Source organism: Pristiophorus japonicus, chromosome 9 (genome assembly GCF_044704955.1).
Source record: "Pristiophorus japonicus isolate sPriJap1 chromosome 9, sPriJap1.hap1, whole genome shotgun sequence".
NCBI lineage: Eukaryota > Metazoa > Chordata > Chondrichthyes > Pristiophoridae > Pristiophorus > Pristiophorus japonicus.
In genome coordinates, this window is record NC_091985.1 from 23546743 (window position 1) to 23567779 (window position 21037).

Here is a 21037-nt window from a genome sequence, read left to right on the forward strand (position 1 = left end):
CTTTTGGGGGCACCCAAAATGGAGGAGGACGCTCCATAAGCCCTCACGGTCGACACTGTCAAAGGCCTTTGTAGGATTGAAAAACATAGAAACATAGAAAATAGGTGCAGGAGTAGGCCATTCGGCCCTTCGAGCCTGCACCACCATTCAATAAGATCATGGCTGATCATTCACTCAGTACCCCTTTCCTGCTTTCTCTCCATACTCCTTGATCCCTTTAGCCGTAAGGGCCATATCTAACTCCCTCTTGAATATATCCAATGAACTGGCATCAACAACTCTCTGCGGTAGGGAATTCCACAGGTTAACAACTCTCTGAGTGAAGAAGTTTCTCCTCATCACAGTCCTAAATGGCTTAGCCCTTATCCTTAGACTATGTCCCCTGGTTCTGGACTTCCCCAACATTGAGAACATCCTTCCTGCATCTAACCTGTCCAGTCCTGTCAGAATTTTATATGTTTCTATGTGATCCCCTCTCATCCTTCTAAACTCCAGTGAATACAGGCCCAGTCGATCCAGTCTCTCCTCATATGTCAGTCCTGCCGTCCCGGGAATCAGTCTGGTGAACCTTCGCTGCACTCCTTCAATAGCAAGAAAGTCCTTCCTCAGATTAGGAGACCAAAACTGAACACAATATTCCAGATGAGGCCTCACTAAGGCCCTGTACAACTGCAGTAAGACCTCCCTGTTCCTATACTCAAATCCCCTAGCTATGAAGGCCAACATACCATTTGCCTTCTTCACCGCCTGCTGTACCTGCATGCCAACTTTCAATGATTGATGTACCATGACACCCAGGACTCGTTGCACCTCACCTTTTCCTAATCTGCCACCATTCAGATAATATTCTGCCTTCATGTTTTTGCCACCAAAGTGGATAACCTCACATTTATCCATATTGTACTGCATCTGCCATGCGTTTGCCCAATCACCTAACCTGTCCAAGTCACCCTGCAGCTTCTTAGCGTCCTTCTCACAGCTCACACTGCCACCCAGCTTGGTGTCGTCTGCAAACTTGGAGATATTACACTCAATTCCTTCATCTAAATCAGTAATGTATATTGTAAATAGCTGGGGTCCCAGCACTGAGCCCTGCGGCACCCCACTAGTCACTGCCTGCTATTCTGAAAAGTACCCGTTTATTCCGACTCTCTGCTTCCTGTCTGCCAATCAGTTCTCTATCCATGTCAGTACATTACCCCCAATACCATGTGTTTTAATTTTTCACACCAGTCTCTTGTGTAGGACCTTGTCAAAAGCCTTTTGAAAGTCCAAATACACCACATCCACTGGTTCTCCCTTGTCCATTCTACCAGTTACATCATCAAAAAATTCTAGAAGATTTATCAAGCAGTATTTCCCTTTCATAAATCCATGCTGACTTGGACCGATCCCGTCACTGCTTTCCAAATGCGCTGCTATTCCATCTTTAATAATTGATTCCAACATTTTTCCCACTATTGATGTCAGGCTAACCGGTCTATAATTACCTGTTTTCTCTCTCCCTCCATTTTTAAAAAGTGGTGTTACATTAGCTACCCTCCAGTCCATAGGAACTGATCCAGGGTTGATAGACTCTTGGAAAATGATCACCAATGCATCTACTATTTCTCGGGCTACTTCTTTAAGTACTCTGGGATGCAGACTATCAGGCCCCGGGGATTTATCGGCCTTCAATCCCATCAATTTCCCTAATACAAATTCCTGCCTAATAAGGATTTCCTTCAGTTCCTCCTTCTCACTAGACCCTCGGTCCCCTAGTATTTCCGGAAGGTTATTTGTGTCTTTCTTCGTGAAGACAGAACCAAAATATTTATTTAACTGGTCTGCCATTTCTTTTTTCCCCATTATAAATTCACCTGAATCTGACTGCAAGGGACCTACATTTGTCTTCACTAATCTTTTTCTTTTCACATATCTATAGAAGCTTTTGCAGTCAGTTTTTATGTTCCCAGCAAACTTCCTCTCATACTCTATTTCCCCCTCCTAATTAAACCCTTTGTCCTCCTCTGCTGAATTCTAAATTTCTCCCAGTCCTCAGATTTGCTGCTTTTTCTGGCCAATTTATATGCCTCTTCCTTGGATTTAACACTATCCTTCATTTCCCTTGTTAGCCACGTTTGAGCCACCTTCCCGTTTTATTTATTTTTTTACTTCAGAAGGGCTGGCACTGCTCCCTGCATTTTTCCTGCAGTTGTCGTGCTGCAAAGATCATGTCCGTTGTTCCCCATAGGGATGAAATCCGCAATGCGACGCCAGGAGGAGCGCCTCGGCCACAGGGAGAAGACAGTTGAGGAGGACTCTAGCGACAACCTTCCCAGTGGTTGATAGCAGGGAGATGCCCCTGTAGTTACTGCAGTCGGATTTGTTCCCCTTTTTAAAAATGGACACGATCACTGCATCTCTGAGATCACCCGGCATGTTCTCCTCCCTCCAAATGAGCGAGATGAGGTCATGTATCTGCGCCAACGGCGACTCTTCGCCATGTTTTAGCGCCTCAGCAGGAATTCCATCTTCACCTGTAGCCTTGTTATTATTGAGCTGTTTTATGGCTTTGCCTACCTCGTGCAGCGTTGGAGTTTCACTGAGGTGCTGGCGGGTTGCCTGTTGCAGGATGGAGTGGAGAACACTCGAGTCAAAGGCAGAGTCTCGATTGAGGAGACTCAATCTATGTAACCATTCTCTGATTATATGAAGTAGAGGAGTGCCAGATTGTATTGAAGGGGGAGGAAAAGAAATAAAAAATTGTCATGAGGTTCTTTCATTAAATTCGGCAGGACCTCTGCATTCCTGGTTTTCCCCCCTCCCCCACCTCATTCTACTATCGCGCTTCCTCCCCATCTCCCCATAAATATCGGGGCCATAGAATCATACAGCCCATCGTGCCTGTGCCAGCTCTCTGAAAGAGCTAATCAATTAGTCCCACTCCCCCACTCTTTCCGCATGGCTCTGAAAATTTTAAATAATGAGGCTCGACCGTTAAAATCAACTGTGCCTCCCTCTGCTGCTCTTGAATAGGCCGGCCGCTCGCTAGACTGCATTCCTGCCTGGGAGTTAAAATTCCTCCCCAAGACTTTTCTGTTGTTTTACTTGGGAATCTTCCTCAGATACTCCTGCTTTCCCACCATGAATTCACCAGCAGTGAGGCAGAAACCCTGTTTATATACATCATCATGTATGCTGATTTTCTGGAAGTTCATCAGCCAATACCAACCTACAACAACACCTGAAGATCCTGTGAAATCCATGAAAGAAACACAAGATCCCGGACAGGTCAGATCCAAGGAACAAAATGTTTAATACTCTGATATCTGTCTAATCTAAAATGCTCCTGCAGAGAGGCTAGTAATTTTGCTTCAAAGAAGAGCAAAGGATCTTTAGCTAGGAAGAAAATGAAGTGGACCAACGACACGTGCTGGGGATTTATATAATGTGGGAGTTAGAGACCACAGATAGTACTAGCTATCTGCAAGGTTATGATGACATTATCATGTATGTGTTCAGAACCAATCAAGCTAGGTTGAACTACTCAAGATAATGTGGGGAATGTGGAATTTAAAAGAAAAAAAATAGAGTTTCTATTAAAATGGCAGCTGTAAAGTAGGAGATTTATACATTGAAAACCTAGTGATACTACACTGCATACATGTATTTTTGATAAATGACAAACTGAAGTCACTATTCCATTTTCTGTTACCATTTCAAAAATCACCACTGTAAATTTACCAACACACAAATAAATTAATTTCTATAAAACATACCCTCCTGGATGAAAGTTGACAAGTATACTCGATATAATTGGGCTGGAATTCCACAGTTAAAACACCACTTGTTGCTTTTCTGAAACAGCATGATATTGCACACATTTTATTAAAACAGATTTCAAGTACAACTTTTCTAATAATGATATGAATAGAAATACACTCAATCTATCTGATCTTCTTGAGGGATGCTAGTTTTAGGTAGCATGGCTGTCCAATACCATCACGAGCCATTTTGTCATTTGTGTGACAATCAAACAAACAGATGTTTATGATTCGTGCCATTGTTAATGCTCCTTCCTAGTACTTCAAATAAAAATTCTAATGTCAATGTGTTTGTACTTTCTTGAAAAGACAAAGCTAAGAGTGGAATGCTCTGTGCTATGGGAAGGCCTGTGACTCATGGCCTTACCATGGATAGACTGGAGAAGCTGGGGTTGTTCTCCTTGAAGCAGAGAAAATTGAGAGGTGATTTGATTGAGGTGTTCAAAATCATGAGTGGTTTGGACAGAGTAGAAACTGTTCCCATTGGTGGAAGCTTCAAAACCCAGAGGACACAGATATAAGGTGACATAAGAAAAAAGTTTTTTACGCAGAGAGTGGTGATGATCTGGAATACGCTGCCTGAAGGGATGGTGGAGGCAAACTTAATCACGACTTTCAAAAGGGAGTTGGATAAGTACCTGAAAGAAAAAAAATTGCAGGGCTACGGGGCAGAGGAGTGTGACTCGCTAAGGTGCTCTTGTAGAGAGCCAGCACAGGCTCACGGGATCCTCAGATAATGAAGTAGTCTCTGCCCACATGCGGCAAGACATGGATGACATTCAGGCTTGAGTTGATATGTGGCAACAAACATTCGCATTGCAGAAATGCCAGACAATGACTACCTCCAACATGAGAGTGTCTAACCATCGCCCTTTGACATTCAAACGCATTACCATCGCTGAATCAACACCAGCACTTGGGGGTCACAACTGACCATAAACTTAACTGGACCAGCCACATAAATACTGTGGCTACAAGAGCTGGTCAGAGGCTGGGTATTCTGTGGCAGGTGTCTCACCTTCTGACTTCCCAAAGCCTTTCCACCATTTACAAGGCACGTCAGGAGTGTGATGGAATACTCTCAACTTGTCTGGATGGGTGCAGCTCCAACAACACTCAAGAAGCTCAACACCATCCAGGGCAAAGCAGCCTGCTTGATTGGCACCACATCCACCACCATTCACTCCCTCCACCACCTGCATACCGTGGCTGCAGTGTGTACCATCTACAAGATGCACTGCAGCAACTCACCAAGGATTCTTCAACAGCACCTCCCAAACCCACGACCTCTACCACCTAGAAAGACAAGGGCAGCAGGCGCTTGAGAACACCATCACCTGCAAGTTACACACCATCCTGACTAGGAAATATATCACTGTTCCCTCATAGTTGCTGGGTCAAAATCCTGGAACTTTCACCCCAACAGCAGATATACTCTCTGTGTAGTAACTGTATAGTTGCATAAGATGGGGACTTGTTTACCTGATGTACTATCAATGAGGTTTACACTGTGTATATACTATGCTGGCACCACTAGAGGGTACAACTGGTGGAGACCGGCGTTTCCTGCCCTGGTGGCAGAGGCTGTATAAAAGGGTAGCCACCATGTGGCTAACTCACTCTGGAGTTACGAATAAAGGACCAAGGTTACTACAGTTTGAGTACAACACATTGCCTCGTGGAGTCATTCATAAGTACATTACAGACATAACAACTGGCAACAAGTATACAGATTTTCACACAATTATGGCTACCTTTGGGACACTAAAGACTTCACAGAGGGTGATGATTGGGTTTCCTTCACGGAAAGGCTCGAGCAATATTTTGTGGCAAACGACCTGGCAGGGGAGATGGATGCATTGACGGAGAAGTGCAAGGCTATACTGCTGACCTTTTGTGGGCCCAAGGTCTACCGCCTCATCAGGGACTTGCTGGCACCCATGAAGGCCAAGGATAAGACATACAACGAGCTGACTGAACTAATTCACGACCAACTAAAACCAAAAGAGAGCATCCTCACAGCCAGGCACAGATTTTACACTCACTGCAGACCTGAGGGCCAAGAGATTGCAAAATATGCTGCCGACCTCAGGAGACTTGCAGCACCATGTGATTTTGGAATGCATCTCAACGAAGCATTGCGAGACATCTTCATTATAGGAATTGGCCACGAGGGCCTTCTTCACAAGCTATTATCTGCCGACACCACAGTCAACCTGCAGAAAGCCATCAGCATCAGTCAGGCGTTCATGACCTCGACCTGCAGCACCAAGCAAATCATTCATCCTGTGGACTCAAAACTGGCAAGTACTGTACACAGAATGATGCCTTTCACAGGGCAGAGAGCACAGACCTCAGGGTTCCAGAACTCAGAGTCCGTCGAGGGGTGCTAATCGAGTAGCACCATGCTGGTATTGCGGAGGAAACCATAGGGCTCATCAGTGTCGGTTTGCTGAGTGCATATGCAAGGCCTGTAACACGAAGGGCCACTCCAGCGTATGTGTAAAAGAAATATGACTCACCATCTAGCAGAGAAGTTGATAGATGACTTTGAATCCAGCGGGGAGTATGATGATTTGGCCAGAGAGGCAGCTCAGCCCCAAGAAGAAGTGTATGGAGTGTATACTTGCACCACGGATTGTCCTCCAGTGAAGATGGAAGTCGAGATAAATGGCGTTCCAGTCTTCATGGAAGTGGACACGGGAGCGAGCCAGTCAGTGATGAGTCAGGATGCCTTTGAGAGGCTATGGAACGAAAAACGACCCGATCTGGTTCCAGTACAGGAAAAGTTGTGCACCTACACCAAGGAGCTGATCCCAATCCTTGGTAGTGTGGAGGTAAGTGTAATCCATAATGGTGTGATGCACAAGTTACCTCTGTGGATTGTTGCAGGTGATGGTCAAATGCTACTCGGAAGAAGGTGGATGGGGAAGATCCAGTGGAAATGGGAAGATCTCTTCACTCCAGCAATCGATGTCGCCCATGCTCAGAGGCAGAGCAAAACCTCACCTTCGTTTGGGTCAGGCACCAGGGAACAGAGCAGCGCAGCACCTGAGACACAGACCGTCCATCACGACTGCGTGGCAATGATCCGATCGGAACGACCTAAAAGTACTTTCCATGCTCCAGTGGCAAGAATCCATGGGGGAAAGATCGAATTCAAAGGCACTCTTCCAGCTTTTGTGGCAGAATCACGGGAGAGAAGGATTAAGGCAGTCGACCTCGAGGACAGAGGCAAGATGCTGCAGCGAGGTGCAGCGTGGCTGAAAAAAAAAGATGGCCGCAGCCATATCACGAGGTGCAACACTGAGGGACCAACACGTGGTGTCTAACAAAGAATTTGATTGGGGTAAAGCCAGCAGGGTTCTCTTAAAGAAGACCTGCAACCAACTGAACTTAAAGAGACATTGTATGCATGACAATCAATGTAACGAACCGATTAAGATTGTGAACAAAATGTTGTGAGATGTCAGTACTATTCCTAATATAAAGAATAAAATGTTGTTGCGAGATGTCAGGAATAGAGTGTCCCCAAAAGTAGCAAGCGAGCGAATTCAGGACGGTAAAGGCACTGATCCTGATGCCCTGCCCCAGATGTTCCCACAAGTTATAAGCCAGCGACCTCAGGAGGGTGAAGGCACTGATCCTGATACCCTGCCCCAGGTCTATCCCACGCTGCAGACACCCGATGGCACTATTCGCCATGGACCCGGAAATGAAAACGGCTCCAATACGCGCAGTCAGCCACTGTTGCTCACCACCCGGGTGGAGACGGCGCAGCCCCCAGACCCAGTCGCTACCTTGGCCATGTCCGGGAGCGAAAAATCAAAACCAACGAGTTCCCCAAACGGGACCTGGAACAGCCAGGTTCCCAACACCATTAGAGAGCAGGCAGAAGATACTGCAGCCCTCAAAGGAGGACAGGGAGGCCACACACATCTGTGGCTCTGCCCACCACTAGGCAACGGCAAAGGCCCTGAGTCCTGACAAGGTGAGCGAACCAAGCCCACCCCGCTAGCAGGGGGCGCAGCAATGCCATCAGCCGACTAGGAGCCATCCAGTTGCTCTGGAACCAGCGTCCTCGCATACCTGTACTGCTATCTCAATACTGACCATGACTGAACCACAAATGCAATCTACTCAATCCTGGCGCACAACCGTAAAAAGTAACGCATGTAAGTCACTGAACCAAGGTGTCATGATACAAACAGTAAAAAAAAAAGTTATTTGTATATGCACTGTGTCTGATCCTGTATGTTAATGTAACGGGCTAGCTGCATGGTCTAGCTGTGGGGGGTGGGCGAGGGGGAAATGGATGTATGTAGCCATGGACACACACATGGATCACACCCAGAACCCACTGGAACCTCCACTGCATCATCGAACCATCTAAACTCGTAGCCACTACCCAACGTTGTGGCAAAAGGACTTGGGAGTTAACAAGGAGAGAGCAAAACCAAAGCACAGCCGAGGTGCAAGGGCTATTGGCACTTAAGTTTGGGGAGAGTTAAGCCAAAGCACATAGTGCAAAGGTAATTGGCACAAAGGACTTGGGGGAGAGTGATGTTATATACGCAGACTATAGAGATACTCTCTGTGTAGTCACTGTATAGTTGCATAAGATGGAGACTTGTTTACCTGATGTATGATCAATAAGGTTTACACTGTGTATATACTAAGCTGGCACCACTTGAGGGTGCAACTGGTGGAGACAGGGGTTTCCTGCCCTGGTGGCAGAGGCTGTATAAAAGTGTAGCCACCATGCGGCTAACTCACTCTGGAGTTACGAATAAAGGACCAAGATCACTACAGTTTGAGTACAACACATTGCCTCGTGGAGTCATTCATAAGAACATTACAGACATAACAATGGGAGTACCATCACCACGCAGGCTGCAGCGGTTCAAGGCAGCGGCTCACCACCACCTATTCAAAAGCAATTAAGGATGGGCAATAAAAGCTGGCCTTGCCAGCGACGCCCACATCCAGGAACAAATAAAAAAAAATAGGCTTACGAGTTTCCTACATTGCAACAGTGACTACATTTCAAAAGTACTTAATTTGCTATAAAGCACTTTGGGACATCCTGAGGTCATGAAAGACGTTTCATAAATGCAAGTCTTCCTTTCTTTTTCTTTTATTATTCAGAAGGTTTGTGTCAATATTGCTTTGCAGCTGCAATAGACCTAAGGTAAACTTGACGTCATTGGACCCCGACTTTAATACCGATGAAGGCATCACCTGCCTCACATATCTCCCTAAACTGGGGAGTTAAAACAGAAGCTGGCTGCAGTGTGCCGGGCTATTTTAAGCACCCGCATGCCTTGCTCCCATGGGCACTGGGGTTGGAGGGTTGGGGGAGGGTTCAAATAGGAGCTCAAACCATTTATTTTAAGGGCAAGATAAGTATCATGATAAAGGAAAAAACAAACATACTTACAGGGCTGCTGTATAGTTTTCTGAATTGCTGTAATCTTCCACGTGACGAAACACAATTGACTAAAATGACAAACAATTTCTTCAGTATTCTGTTAAGTTTGGGATCAAATGGCTCTAAAATTGTCATCATAATTTATAACATTGCTGTGATCTGTTAAAACTGCAATATGCACTGGTAAATATTTGCCCTCCTGACAAAGAGCCTTGCCTGATGAAATGGCAGATCGGACCAAGTGATCCCAATTAACCATGCCTTGGGCCTCAAGGCAACAACACAAGTCAGATGGCAGGCATGTTCTGCCAGCCGACTGCCCGTTCTGCGCCAAATGTTAAAATCAGTACCACAGACAGTTGGCGGGTGGCAGACTTTTTACATTGGAATAAGGGTGAAGTAATACATTTTGGGATGAAAGAAAAGGAATGGGAGTATACAGGACATTCTGAGGGAGGGGGGTAAACAGCCAGAGGTCGTTGACCAACATAAGAAATAGGAACAGGGGTAGGCCATTTGACCCCTCAAGCCTGCTCCGCCATTTAATAAGACCATGGCTGATCTGATCATGGACTCAGCTCCACTTCCCTGCCCGCTCCCCATAACTCTTTATTGCCCTATCGCTCAAAAATCTGTCTCTGTCCGCCTTAAATATATTCAATGACCTGACCTCCACAGCTCTCTGGGGCAGAGAATTCCATAGATTTACAACCCTCAGAGAGAAGAAATTCCTCCTCATCTCAGTTTTAAATGGGCGGACCCTTATTCTAAGACTATACCCCCTAGTTTTAGTTTCCCCTATGAGTGGAAATATCCTCTGTGCATCCACCTTGTCGAGCCCCCTCATTATCTTATATGTTTCAATAAGATCACGTCTCATTCTTCTGAACTCCAATGAGTATAGGTCCAACCTACTCAACCTATCTTCATAAATCAACCCCCTCATCTCCGGAATTAACCTAGTGAACCTTCTTTGACCAGCCTCCAATGCAAGTATATTCTTCCTTAAATACAGAGACCAAAACTGTATAGGGCCTCATCAATAACCTATACAGTTGTAGCAGGACTTCTCTGCTTTTATACTCTATACCCCTTGCAATAAAGGCCAACATTCTATTTTCCTTCCTGATTACTTGCTGTACCTGCATACTAACTTTTTGTGTTTAATGCATAAAGACCCCCAGGTCTCTCTGTACTGCAGCTCTTTGCAATTTTTCTCCATTTAAATTTTAATTTGCTTTTCTATTATTTCTGCCAAAGTGGATAACCTCACATTTTCCCACATTGTACTCCATCTGCCAAAGTTTTGCCCACTCACTTAGCCTGTCTATATCCCTTTGCAGATTTTGTGTGTCCTCCTCACAATTTGCTTTCCCACCCATCTTTGTATCATCAGCAAACTTGGCAACATTATACTTGATCCCTTCATCCAAGTCATTAATATAGATTGTAAATAGTTGAGGCCCCAGCACCGATCTCTGCTGCACCCCATTTGTTACTGTTTGCCAACCGGAAAATGACCCATTTATCCAGACTCCCTGTTTGCTGTTAGTTAGCCAATCCTCTATCCATGCTAATATATTACACCCAACCCCGTGAACTTTTATCTTGTGCAGTAACTTTTTATGTTATCATAGGCAGTCCCTCGAAACGAGGATGACTTGCCTCCACGTCAAAAAAAAGGATGAGTACACAGGTGTTTCGAATGAACAACCTGAACTACATTCTCAAAGGTGGAAGATGCCTGTGCATGGATTTTTTTAATGTGCGGTGGCCGTTGCAGACCAGCCACCACACGGGCTTGACAGAGCTAGGTCTTGGTCCAGTGGAAGGATTACCCAAGACAACTGGAGACGTGCTCTGCTGCACGGACCTAGTTCGCACACATATCGCAGTGTGGGCTGGCCGTTGCTGCCTCTGGGCCCCTGGCCCCGAACTCACGCCTTCCCTGGGCCCCGATCACATCCCCCCACAGTCTCTCGCCGCTCCTTCACCCCAATCTCACCGCTCTTGCTGCATCTGCCCATAAATTTTTATGTGACACCTTATTGAATGCTTTCTGGAAATCCAAATGCGCCACATCCACTGGTTCCCCCTTATCCACCCTGCTCGTTATAACCGCAAAGAACTCCAGCAAATTTGTCAAACACGATTTCCTTTTCATAAAACCATGCTGACTCTGCTTGATTGAATTATGTTTTTCCAAATGTCCTTCTACTGCTTCCTTAATAATGGGGTCCCACCGACAGATGTTAGGCTAACCGATCTATAGTTTCCTGCTTTCTGTCTGCCTCCTTTTTTAAATAGGGGAGTTAAATATGCGGTTTTCCAATCCGTTGGGTCCTCCCCAGAATCCAGAGAAATTTGGTAAATTACAACCAATGCATACACTATCTCTGCAGCCACTTCTTTTAGGACCCTAGGATGCAAGCCATCAAGTCCAGGGGACTTGTCTGCCTTTAGTCCCATTATTTTACCAAGTACTACTTCTTTAGTGATAGTGATTGTATTTAGTTTATCCTCCATATAGCCCCTTCATTATCCACTATTGGGATGTTTTTAGTGTCTTCTACCGTGAAGAACGACAAAAAATATTTGTTCAACGTCTCTGCCATTTCCATTATTAATTCCCCAGTCTCATCCTCCAGGGGACCAACATTTACTTTAGCCATTCTTTTCCTTTTTATGTGCCTGTAGAAACTCTTAGGATCTGTTTTTATATTTCGTGCTAGTTTACTTTCATAATATATCTTCCCTCTATTAATTTTTTAGTCGTTTTTGCAGGCTTTTAAAAATTTCCCAGTCCTCTGGCCTCCCAATAGTTTTGGCCACATTGTATGTCATTGTTTTTAATTTGATACCATCCCTTATTTCCTGTGTGAGCCATGGATGGTTATCCCTTCTCTTACAGACACATTTCTGAGACGTGCAAAAACTATAGGCAGTAACAGTGGGGGGTTTCAACTACCCTGATATTAGCTGGGATAGAATTAGTGTGAAAGGTATAGAAGGTGCAGAATTCCTAAAATGCATTCAGGAGAACTTTTTTAGCCAGTACGTAGCAAGCCCAACAAGGGAAGGGGTGGTTCTGGGCTTAGTTTTAGGTAATGAAGCTGAGCAGGTGGAAGAGATATCAGTGGGAGAGCATTTTGGTGCAAGTGATCATAATTCAGTTAGATTTAGGGTAGTTATGGAAAAGGACAAAGATACACCAGGAATAAAAGATCTTCACTGGGGAAAAACCAGTCTTACAAACCGAGATGTGATTTAGCCAAAGTGGATTGGAAACAGCTACTTGAAGGCAAATCAATCAATGTCAGAGCAATGGGAAGCATTCAAGGAGGAAATCATGAGGGTTTAGAGCAAGTATGTACCCTTAAAGAAAAGGGTGGGACTATCAAATCTAGAACCCCCTGGATGTCAAGGGGCAAAGAGGGTAGGATAAAGAAAAAAAGGGAGGCTTATGACAGATACCAAGGGCTCAATGCTGCAGAAACATAGAAACATAGGTGCAGGAATAGGCCATTAGGCCCTTCGAGCCTGCACCGCCATTCAATGAGTTCATGGCTGAACATGCAATTTCAGTACCCCATTCCTGCTTTCTCGCCATACCCCTTGATCCCCCTAGTAGTAAGGACTACATCTAACTCCTTTTTGAATATATTTAGTGAATTGGCCTCAACAACTTTCTGGGGTAGAGAATTCCACAGGTTCACCACTCTCTGGGTGAAGAAGTTCTCCTCATCTTGGTCCTAAATGGCTTACCCCTTATCCTTAGACTGTGTCCCCTGGTTCTGGAGTTCCCCAACATTGGGAACATTCTTCCTGCATCTAACCTGTCAGAATTTAAAACGTTTCTATGAAATCCCCTCTCATTCTTCTGAACTCCAATGAATACAAGCCCAGTTGATCCAGCCTTTCTTGATATGTCAGTCCCGCCATCCCGGGAATCAGTCTAGTGAACCTTCGCTGCACTCCCTCAATAGCAAGAATGTCCTTCCTCAAGTTAAGAGACCAAAACTGTACACAATACTCTAGGTGTGGCTCCAAGGCCCTGCACAACTGTAGTAACACCTCCCTGCCCCTGTATTCAAATCCCCTCGCTATGAAGGCCAACATGCCATTTGCTTTCTTAACCGCCTACTGTACCTGCATGCCAACCTTCAATGACTGATGTACCATGACACCCAGGTCTCGTTGCACCTCCCCTTTTCCAAATCTGTCACCATTCAGATAATAGTCTGTCTCTCTGTTTTTACCACCAAAGTGGATAACCTCACATTTATCCACATTATACTTCATCTACCATGCATTTGCCCACTCACCTAACCTATCCAAGTCACTCTGCAGCCTCATAGCATCCTCCTCGTAGTTCACTCTGCCACCCAACTTCGTGTCATCCGCAAATTTGGAGATACTACATTTAATCTCCTCGTCTAAATCATTAATGTACAATGTAAACAGCTGGGGCCCCAGCACAGAACCTTGCGGTACCCCAATAGTCATTGCCTGCCATTCTGAAGAGTACCCATTTACTCCTACTATTAGCTTCCTGTCTGACAACCAGTTCTCAATCCACGTCAGCACACTACCCCCAATCCCATGTGCTTTAACTGCACATTAATCTCTTGTGTGGGACTTTGTCGAAAGCTTTCTGAAAGTCCAAATACACCACATCAACTGGTTCTCCCTTGTCCACTCTACTGGAAACATCCTCAAAAAATTACAGAAGATTTGTCAAGCATGATTTCCCTTTCACAAATCCATGCTGACTTGGACCTATCATGTCACCTCTTTCCAAATGCGCTGTTATGACATCCTTAATAATTGATTCCATCATTTTACCCACTACCGATGTCAGGCTGACCGGTCTATAATTCCCTGTTTTCTCTCTCCCTTCTTTTTTAAAAAGTGGGGTTACATTGGCTACCCTCCACTCCATAGGAACTGATCCAGAGTCTATGGAATGTTGGAAAATGACTGTCAATGCATCCGCTATTTCCAAGGCCAGTTCCTTAAGTACTCTGGGATGCAGACCATCAGGCCCTGGGGATTTATCGGCCTTCAATCCCATTAATTTCTCCAACACAATTTCCCAGAAATCCAAGAGGAGTATAGAAAGTGTAGGGGTGAAATTAAAAAAGAAATTAGGAAAGCAAAGAGAGCATGAAAAACATTTGGCAAGTAAAATCAAGGAAAACCCAAAGATGTTTTATAAATACATTAAGAGCAAGAGGATAACTAAAGAAAGAGTAGGGCCTATTAGAGACCATAAATGTAATGTGTGTGTGGCAGCTGAAGGTTCTTCATGAATACTTTGTACCTGTTTTCACAAAAGAGAGGGGCGATGCAGACATTGCAATCAGGAGTATGAATTATTCGATGAAATAAACATAGTGAGAGAGGAAGTATTAAGGGGTTTAGCATATTTGAAAGTGCATAAATCCCCAGGCTCGGATGAAATGTATCCCAGATTGTTAAGAGAAGTGAGAGAGGAAATAGCAGAGGCTCTGACCATCATTTTCCAATCCTCTCTGGCTATAGGGGTGGTGCCGGAGGACTGCTAATGTTGTACCTTTTGTCAATCCTTTTCTCCCTTTTTAAACAGAGTAATTACAGGCCAGTCAGCCTAACCTCGGTGGTGGGAATGTTATTGGAAAAAATTCTGAGCGACACTTCATTTAGAAAGACACGGATTAATCAAGGTCAGTCAGCATGGATTTGTTAGTGTCTGACTAACTTGATTGAATTTTTTGAGGAGGCAACAAGGAGCGTCGATGAGGATGATGCGTGTGATGCATTGTATATGGATTTTTAGCAAGGCTTTTGATAAGGTCCCACATGGCAGACAAAAGTAAAAGCCCATGGGATCCAAGGCAAAGTGGCAAGCTGGATCCAAAATTGGCTCAGAGGCAGGAAGCAAAGGGTCATGGTCGATAAGTGTCTTTGTGATGGGAAAGCTGTTTCCAGTGGGGTTCTGCAGGGCTCAGTACTAGGGGCTAGAAGTTCCTCAGCCTGTCATTTAAATAATAACAAAATAGTGAATAAATAAGAATTAAAATGTCATCATTTTTTAAGGGGGTAAATTTGGTCACAAAATACACCTGTTCTTAAAAATTGTCGTTGCATGATGATTCGCGTTAAAAACTGCAATGTCGCCAACTTTAGCCCGAGGCCTATCAACGCGAAAAATACAGGCCTTGGGAGGGGAGAAAACGCAAAAAAAATTGCAAGAAAGAAAAAAATCAAAAATCACAAAACAACATTTACAAAACCCTTAACTAAGTATTTGCTGCAAAAGAATTAAAAAATTAAGGGCTCGACTTTCCACTCAGCCTTAGCGATGTTTAAGCTTTCAGGATCGTTGAAACATCGCCTATTTTTTGGATCGCTACTGTCAACTTTTTTTTTCCGGCGATAGCCCAGCGATGTGGATTGGGCCTTAGCAATGCGAAATGGGCCTCAGCGATGTGGAAGGCAAGGCTTCCCTAGCAACGGCCTTCTGCGCAGGCGGTTTATTTTTGGCAAACAAGTTTTCTCACGATTCGGGAGGTCAGGGTTCATTCATGGATGCCCAGAAGTAAAAAAGGAGGGGGAGAGAGAGAGAGAGGAGAGAGAAAAGAGAGGAGAGCCAGAGAGATAGAGAGACACAGACAGACAGAGAGGAGATTATTATATAAATAATAATTAATAATTACATAATATAATAGTTAAAATATATATATATCATATCATTATAATAAATAATCAATAATACATATGACCAACCTGGAGCATGAGTCTGCGGAGAGTGGCCAGGATGTGGAGGGGAGGAGAAGGGCCAAACACTTTAGTGATGAGGCCAATGATGCGTTGGTCCAGGAGACGCTCTCCCGATGGGCCCAATTAACCCGGGGTGGGCGCGGGAAACCTCCACCCCGAACCTGCAGAAAGATTTGGGGCGAGATCGCTGACATGGTCTCGTCGGCGTCCCATGAGGCAAGGGGGTCCGACCAATGCCGGAAATGCTGGAACAGCCGGTTGCTTCAGCAAGAGTATGAAATGGATTTTAAATTGTAATGATCCACATAATATGTAAATCTCCCGGATTGAAATTAAGCTGGTTATTCTTGCATATATTCCCTGCTAAGATCTGGACAGGGCTCGGAACCTGCGCCCGTTATAATTCTAATTTTGACACCATGTCCTTTTGAGTTACGACCATCAAAATCCTGAAACAGAGGTTCCGATGCCAAGATGACTCAGGAGGAGTGCTGCAGTAGTCACCTGAGCAGGTATCCCTATTCATCATCATCTGCTTCATGTTTCACAACCTGACAATTATGAGTGCACATCCAGTGGGGGACAAAGCAGCAGTACCACCTGAGGAGGAGGACCAGGAGGAGGAGGAGGCGCAGGAGCACGACGCACAGGAGAAGGTGGAGAAGCAGGATGTGGGTCATTGGCCATGCAGGAGGCGGCATTGCAAGGGAAGTCCTAAACCATCTCATAGAAACATAGAAACATAGAAAATAGTTGCAGGAGTAGGCCATTCGGCCCTTCGAGCCTGCACCGCCATTCAATAAGATCACGGTTGATCATTCACCTCAGTACCACCTTCCTGCTTTCTCTCCATACCCCTTGATCTCTTTAGCCATAAGGACCACATCTAACTCCCTCTTGAACACATACAATGAACTGGCATCACAACTCTCTGTGGCAGGGAATTCCACATGTTAACAACTCACTGAGTGAAGAAGTTTCTCCTCAGCTCATCCTAAATGGCTTACCCCTTATCCTTAGACTATGTCCCCTGGTTCTGGACTTCCCCAACATCGGGAACATTCTTCCTGCATCTAACCTGTCCAGTCCCGTCAGAATTTTATATGTTTCTATGATATCCCCTCTCATCCTTCCAAACTCCAGTGAATACAAGCCCAGTCGATCCAGTCCCTCCTCATATGTCAGTCCTGCCATCCCGGGAATCAGTCTGGTGAACCTTCGCTGCACTCCCTCAATAGCAAGAATGTCTTTCCTCAGATTAGGAGACCAAAACTGAACACAATATTCCAGGTGAGGCCTCACCAAGGCCCTGTACAAATGCAGTAAGTCCTCCCTGCTCCTATACTCAAATCCCCTAGCTCTGAAGGCCAACATACCATTTGCCTTCTTCACCGCCTGCTATACCTGCATGCCAACTTTCAATGACTGATGTACCATGACACCCAGGTCTCGTTCAACCTCTCCGTTGTCTAATCTGCCACCATTCAGATAATATTCTGCCTTCATGTTTTTGCCACCAAAGTGGATAACCTCACATTTATCCACATTATACTGCATCTGCCATGCGTTTGCCCACTCACCTAAACTGTCCAAGTCACCTTGCAGCCTCTTAGCGTCCTCCTCACAGCTCACACTGCCATCCAGCTTAGTGTCATCTGTAAACTTGGAGATATTACACTCAATTCCTTCATCTAAATCATTAATGTATATCGTAAATTGCTGGGGTCCCAGCACTGAGCCCTGCGGCACCCCACTAGTCACTGCTTGCCATTCTGAAAAGAACCCGTTTATCCTAACTCTCTGCTTCCTGTCTACCAACCAGTTCTCCAACCATGTCAGTACATTACCTCCAAAACCATGTGCTTTAATGTTGCACACCAATCTCTTGTGTGGGACCTTGTCAAAAATACGCTACATCCACTGGTTCTCCCTTGTCCACTCCAGCAGTTACATCCTCAAAAAATTCTAGAAGATTTGTCAAGCATGATTTCCCCTTCATAAATCTATGCTGACTTGGACCAATCCTGTCGCTGTTTTCCAAATGTGCTGCTATTTCATCTTTAATAATTGATTCCAACATTTTCCCCACTACTGATGTCAGGCTAACTGGTCTATAATTCCACGTTTTCTCTCTTCCTCCTTTCTTGAAAAGTGGTGTTACATTAGCTACCTTCCAGTCCATAGGAACTGATCCAGAGTCGATAGACTGTTGGAAAATGATCACCAATGCATCCGCTATTTCTAGGGCCACTTCCTTAAATACTCTGGGATGCAGACTATCAGGCCCCGGGGATTTATCGGCCTTCAATTTCCCTTACATAATTTCCCGCCTAATAAGGATTTCCTTCGGTTCCTCCTTCTCACTAGACCCTCGGTCCCCTCGTATTTCCGGAAGGTTATTTGTGTCTTTCTTCGTGAAGACAGAACGAAAGTATTTGTTCAACTGGTCCATCATTTTTTTGTTCCCCATTATAAATGCACCTGAATCTGACTGCAAGGGACGTATGTTTGTCTTCACTAATCTTTTTCTCTTCACATATCTATAGAAGCTTTTGCAGTCCAGTTTTTATGTTCCCTGCAAACTTCCTCTCATACTCTATTTACCTCCTCCTAATTAAATCCTTTGTCCTCCTCTGCTGAATTATAAAATGTTCCCAGTCCTCAGGTTTGCTGCTTTTTCTGGCCAATTTATATGCCTCTTCCTTGGATTTAACACTATCCTTAATTTCCCTTGTTAGCCACGGTTGAGCCACCTTCCCCATTTTATTTTTACTCCAGACAGGGATGTACAATTGTTGAAGTTCATCCATGTGATCTTTAAATGTTTGCCATTGCCTATCCACCGTCAACCCTTTAAGCATTATTTGCCAGTCTATTCTAGCCAATTCACGTCTCAGACCATCGAAGTTACCTTTCCTTAAGTTCAGGACCCTCGTCTCTGAATTAACTGTGTCACTCTCCATCTTAATAAAGAATTCTACCATATTATGGTCACTCTTTCCCAAGGGGCCTCGCACAACAAGATTGCTAATTAGTCCTTTCTCATTACACATCACCCAGTCTAGGATGGCCAGCCCTCTAGTTGGTTCCTCGACATATTGGTCTAGAAAACCATCCCTAATACACTCCAGGAAATCCTCCTCCACCGCATTGCTACCAGTTTAGTTAGCCCAATCAATATGTAGATTAAAGTCGCCCATGATAACTGCTGTACCTTTATCGCACGCATCCCTAATTTCTTGTTTGATGCTGTCCCCAACCTCACAACTACTGTTTGGTGGTCAGTACACAACTCCCACTAGCGTTTTCTGTCCTTTGGTATTCCGTAGCTCCACCCATACTGATTCCACATCATCCAAGCTAATGCCCTTCCTTACTATTGCGTTAATTTCCTCTTTAACCAGCAATGCCACCCCACCTCCTTTACCTTTCTGTCTATCCTTCCTGAATGTTGAATACACCGTGGATGTTGAGTTCCCAGTCTTGGTCACCCTGGAGCCATGAATCCGTGATGCCAATTACATCATATCTGTTAAAAGCTATCTGCGCAGTTAATTCGTCCACCTTATTACGAATACTTCTCGCATTGAGGCACAGAGCCTTCAGGCTTGTCTTCTTAACACACTTTGTCCCTTTAGAATTTTGCTGTAATGTGGCCCTTTTTGCTTTTTGTCTTGGGTTTCTCTGCGCTCCACTTTTATTTTTCTTCTTTCTATCTTTTGCTTCTGCCCCCATTCTACTTCCCTCTGTCTCCCTGCATAGGTTCTCATCCCCCTGACATATTAGTTTAACCCCTCCCCAACAGCACTAGCAAACACTCCCCCTATTGGTTCCGGTCCTGCCCAGCTGCAGGTCTCATTGCTGATCGTTTCCGCTGAGTTCATGTGCACAGTAGCCTTCATCTATGCATTTCCACGGGCAAACCAATCAGCCCTTTCACACATCATTCCCTACAATTAACTGAGAGACCTGCACAGATATTCAATCCACAAAAAGATTTATTACACAAGAAATAATGGTGCAAAAAACATACACATTATCAATTCTCACCCTTGTGCATTTCCTTATAACCCCTCTTACGCATTCTATTCTGGAACTATGCCATAGTTTCTCCTCTGTGGCTGCATCACGGCTCTGTTTCAGGTGTAGAAGCTACAGATGTCCTTCTCGGATGCCCTCGACCAGTTCATCCCTGGAAGGGCTGGCTGCATCCTCCTCGGCGCCTTCAGTCGGAATTGGCTGGGGCGAATCCATGGTTGGCAGCAAAGACGGAGTGGGAGGTCTTGGCTCAGGACTGTTGTGATCGTGAGAGACCACATCAGGATCCTGGTCCGATGAGCCTGCACCATACCCCCGAGGCAGCACCTTACGATCCCCACCAATCTGCTGGTGGAAATTTGGGCGGGGTGGTGTGACACCAGAAGGTTCCTGGTGGACTGTGGCAGCAGTCAGAGCTCGCGTGGCATCCAGCTGAGACTGCATGAGAGCAGACACAATCTCAATGCCATCAGATATGACAGCAGTAAGACGCTCCGTGATCTGTTACTCAGAGTGCGTGAGAACATTCTGAGCTTCCAGGCCAGCGGCCATCCTCTCCAACATAGCACTGAGACGTTGGTTTCCTTCCACCTGTGCTGTAATGGCAGCTGCCACATCGCCCCTGACACACTTCATCACATTTGGATCCACACGGTCACTCTGGGACTCCACCATCGTCTGCATACTGGCAATGATGATATGCGCATTGTCTGCGCAGAGCTGTCCGCAATGTGGGAGGCAGACTCCTCCAAATTCCTGATTGCGACAGGCTCTCAGGCATCCTTGCCATTGCCCCCAACATCTGCGAATGCATGGCCTGCACCCTTGTTTCAAAAGCTGCCACAGAGGGGTTTACTGAGTCCTATGCAGCAGAACTCGCGTGCGATTTCGGCCCTCCTCCCTGCCAGAGAGCTGTCATCCGAGGTTTCCTTTGCCCTTCACCATGCTGCAGCCCGCTAGGCCCCGGTGCATCACCCAGTGCAGACCCCTCTCCTAAATC

General features: G+C 45.2%; 1 protein-coding gene across 1 annotated transcript in view; it reads right to left on the reverse strand.

Annotated features, from left to right (window-relative positions):
• LOC139273868 (cation channel sperm-associated auxiliary subunit epsilon-like) overlaps nt 1–21037 on the reverse strand; it is a 252269-nt gene that overhangs the window by 133307 nt on the left and 97925 nt on the right. Inside the window, exons 9-10 of the mRNA XM_070890944.1 lie at nt 9247–9305; nt 3762–3840 (exon numbers count right to left, since the gene is read on the reverse strand). Coding sequence (XP_070747045.1) covers nt 3762–3840; nt 9247–9305 — 138 coding nt within the window. The remainder of the gene's footprint in view (nt 1–3761; nt 3841–9246; nt 9306–21037) is intronic.